Source organism: Anneissia japonica, unplaced genomic scaffold, assembly GCF_011630105.1.
Source record: "Anneissia japonica isolate Jap-2015-1 unplaced genomic scaffold, ASM1163010v1 scaffold287759_len370742_cov166, whole genome shotgun sequence".
NCBI classification, from domain to species: Eukaryota; Metazoa; Echinodermata; class Crinoidea; order Comatulida; family Comatulidae; genus Anneissia; species Anneissia japonica.
This window is the reverse complement of record NW_022698619.1, coordinates 7137-10749: the sequence shown is the minus strand read 5'-3', so window position 1 is coordinate 10749 and position 3613 is coordinate 7137. Positions and strand designations below refer to the sequence as shown.

Sequence of the window (3613 nt, the reverse complement as noted above, 5' to 3'; positions counted from 1 at the left end):
ATATATATGTGTGTGTGTGTGTGTGTGTGTGTGTCTTTGTTCCATTGTATTATTACTTTATTTTTGATTATTGTTGATGTTTGTATTCAATAAGTTGGCATAGCTGCTAGAATCGCCCACTATAAAATATGTTTTAAAAAAAAACATAAATAAATAAAACAACTCAGTTGCTGGTGGAATTTTAATTACTCAAATGGAAGTGAAAGCCTGGAATTGTGGGAAAACTTGTCTTGCTATTATTACTAGTTGAATTTTCATTTTGTATGACGAACGGCAATTTTATTCTTCTGGCAGCTACAAGAGCAAGTGGGTGACAGTGTGGGGTGACAGTTGGTGTTTATATTATAAAATCGACCTCCAAATCGAATCAAACTTTATTCGTGCCATTCATAAAATACAATGGAAAAATCTTCTTCCTTCCTTTTATTAAAGAGTAATAAAACATTTAAAAAGTATTGCAGAATCGATGAAGAAAATCCACAAAAGTTTGAAGTAATCACAAATTATAGAGGGCAGCAATCATCTCTTCAATAAACATATTTCCATAGTAAATAATTAATTAGCGTTTAGTTTTTTTTTAACTACTTACCGCATGTCAATAATTTAATAATTTTGTAATAATGTAAATACCTATTGTCTTTGTCAACTTAATTCCTCTTCAATACATTTTAATGTTTAAAAACTTGTCTTGGTTACTGTGCGGAAATACGCCTGTGAAACGGCTAATTACAAAAAATACTGTATCAAAAGAATAGGTGAAGCATGCATCTACACAAACATTGACAAAGGAAGCAATGAAAACAGGAATATATAAAAATTAATAATATGTTGGTAACATCCACTGAGAGTCAGATCTACAAATAATTTTAAATTTCCAGCTAATCAAATATTTCTATACGAATAATTAGGAACGATATTATTTATTCAGCGAATTGAAAAAAATCTGAAAACGTTAAAGATAGCTACAGTATTAGAATGCATAATGCAAAGGACTGTGATAGAAGTCGTCTTAAAGGGATGGCCAACACCACAAACATCATTTAACCATTTCAATGTAACTATTTGGTTGTATAAGCTCATAACCAGTTCTACTGATAAATTTTTATTATTAAACACTTTTGCACTAGCAGTCGTGTTTTTAAATGTTTCCGGAAGAAGAGAATCATAGAAGAACGCGGCCAAGAAAACAGAACCCAGTCAGCCTGCAGCAGATACTGGGTGAAAAAAAAACATAAATCAAGGTAGTATTCAGTATTCATCATAGATAGTGACATGACTAGGCGGAGTCTGGAGGGCAGATTGAAGAAAACAGTTTGTTCCCCTAGTGCCATGCCCATATTAGAGCCTAACCCCAAGGTGTTACTGAGGTTGTAGTATTCTGACATCATGCTTACCCCCTTCCCTCAACATTAATTTGAATTGTGTACTCATTACATATATTAATATTTAATAATAATTATAACCTGTAGTCTATAAATCAATCAATCATCAACCAATAATGATAATAATACTGTACTGCATTTATAGCACCTTGTGGATCTCTCATTTAGGTGCTTTAAATATATTTATTTATTATTATTAATTTTATTATTTATCAATTTTTATCTTTGTGTTGGAAAGCTTTCCACCAGTGGATGCAAATCAATAAAGTTATCGATCAATCAATAAATACAATGATCTTGCACCCGATATTTTACCATGTTTTTTGTACACAGAGCTATTATCTACAAGGCACCATTGGCATATACCGTAAAACCTCGAATTTTCGATTCTACTTTTGCAAAGAAAAGAGGGGCTTCTTTTCAAAATGAATGCTGTAAATTTTGGGAATTAGTATTTTAAAACAACAAATAGGGCTACTGTAACATCAATGTGTATCATAGAGTGTATTAACCAGCAATAAATCACCTAAACTATTGTATAAACCAAGGTTATAATTTATTTTGTTTCTTTGAAATTTATAAGTGTATGTACTGTCTACTACTACTAAATCCTTTCCGAGCCACTGGGGCTCGTAGGGCTGGAGCTTATCCCCAGTTTCTGTAGTGTGAAGCGGATGAGAGTTGTCCTCCCCTGGACAGGACACTAGTCCATTGCAGGTTAGTCCCCAGCTGTTTGCTGGTACCCATTGATACAGCTGGGTGGACTGAAGCAATGTAGCTGAAGTGCCTTGTCCAAGGACACGAGCGAAAGTCCAAACCTCAACCGCTGCCATGTACTGTACCATCTCGAAAATAATCATATGATATCTTGAAATTTGCAAACTAAAAAGAGGGCTTAAATTCGATGGGATTCTTCTCGAGATTATGCCCATTGGGCTTCAATTCGAGGTTTTACCGTATACCACAAATAAATGGAATTCAGTACTACAATAATATAAATTCATAAACAATACCAATATATGTCCAACATTTCCACTTTAATCATATTCAAGGTAAGTATTAATACCACATACCACGTAGGGGTTACATGTATCCCATTACTTGCACAATTACCATTCAACATATAAATATATATGGAACTTTATAGGAACGTAATTTCACATTTATAAATCATTAAAAGTACTCACATATGTCCTTGTACATCTGTTCTTGTTTGATAGTGCATAGGTGTTAGTGGTGCTCTTAATTTAGCTACCACACTTTCCTAAGCCTTAGGTGTTTCAGCTTGGGTGTGTCCAATGCACTAACACCATTCTGCTCACCTCGAGCTATCACATATCCTGTGCAACTGTGTACAGGTTGATTCCTATTCTAAAAATTTGATCATAAATTAACATAATTTTACACTTCACTTGTGAGCACTTATCACCAATTGCCACGTTTAGCTCATCATTATTCATGTCAACTTTTCTGCTGACTCGTATGCCAGTTACTCACTTCATAGTTCTTTTGTTATTGTAATTATTAGTACTGTAAGTTACCTTAATACTCTTTCACAAAACATATCCATATAACTCTTCATTGTGACACACACCGGGGCTAAGTCTAGCCTACATCACTGTTTTTTATTTTAATCACAAAAATATAATATCCTCTTTAATTGGAACAATAATATGGCAAGAGAAAAACATATTTAATCTATATTAATTCTATGTAGTCCAATGGGTACAAATTTCTGACATGTCTGTGTGTTAAGTTCAGCCACATAAAAAGCACCTGTTGATTTGCTAACTCCCACTAGATGCGGTCCGGTATTTTCTGGTAGATCTATAGAACCCAAGACCTTGCAGTCGCCTATTGGTCCTGCACTTGGTGGAGTGGCAACTAAAAGAATTTTACTCTGCTGAAGTAGTGCAACGATGAAATGCGTTTTATCCTTACTCATTCTGAAAAAGATTGAACAATTTATGAATCATGGAATAAAAGATACATTGGTCATCACAGTTCTAAAGACAACAGTCAGAGTGTAATGTAATAATGCTTGATAGCAGCCAATGGCTGGATGGCATATTAAGGATGTTTTATCTTTAACTGGCATAGGGGATGAATATAGTCTCACAAAATATATTCTCTTTAAAATTAACTAACCTGACAGAGTATGGTTGCCCAACAGAGAAACAACTTGTCCATTTGCCAATAAACTTGCCCGTATCTGCATCAAAGGCTTGCAG

At 34.0% G+C, this 3613-nt stretch overlaps 1 protein-coding gene across 1 annotated transcript in view; it reads right to left on the bottom strand.

Moving 5' to 3' along the window:
• Nucleotides 1–2398: 2398 nt before the first annotated feature.
• LOC117102688 (NHL repeat-containing protein 3-like) overlaps nucleotides 2399–3613 on the bottom strand; it is a 5726-nt gene continuing 4511 nt past the window's right edge. The window contains exons 4-5 of the mRNA XM_033243068.1: nucleotides 3531–3612; nucleotides 2399–3328 (exon numbers count right to left, since the gene is read on the bottom strand). Coding sequence (XP_033098959.1) covers nucleotides 3076–3328; nucleotides 3531–3612 — 335 coding nt within the window. The 3' untranslated portion in view covers nucleotides 2399–3075. The remainder of the gene's footprint in view (nucleotides 3329–3530; nucleotide 3613) is intronic.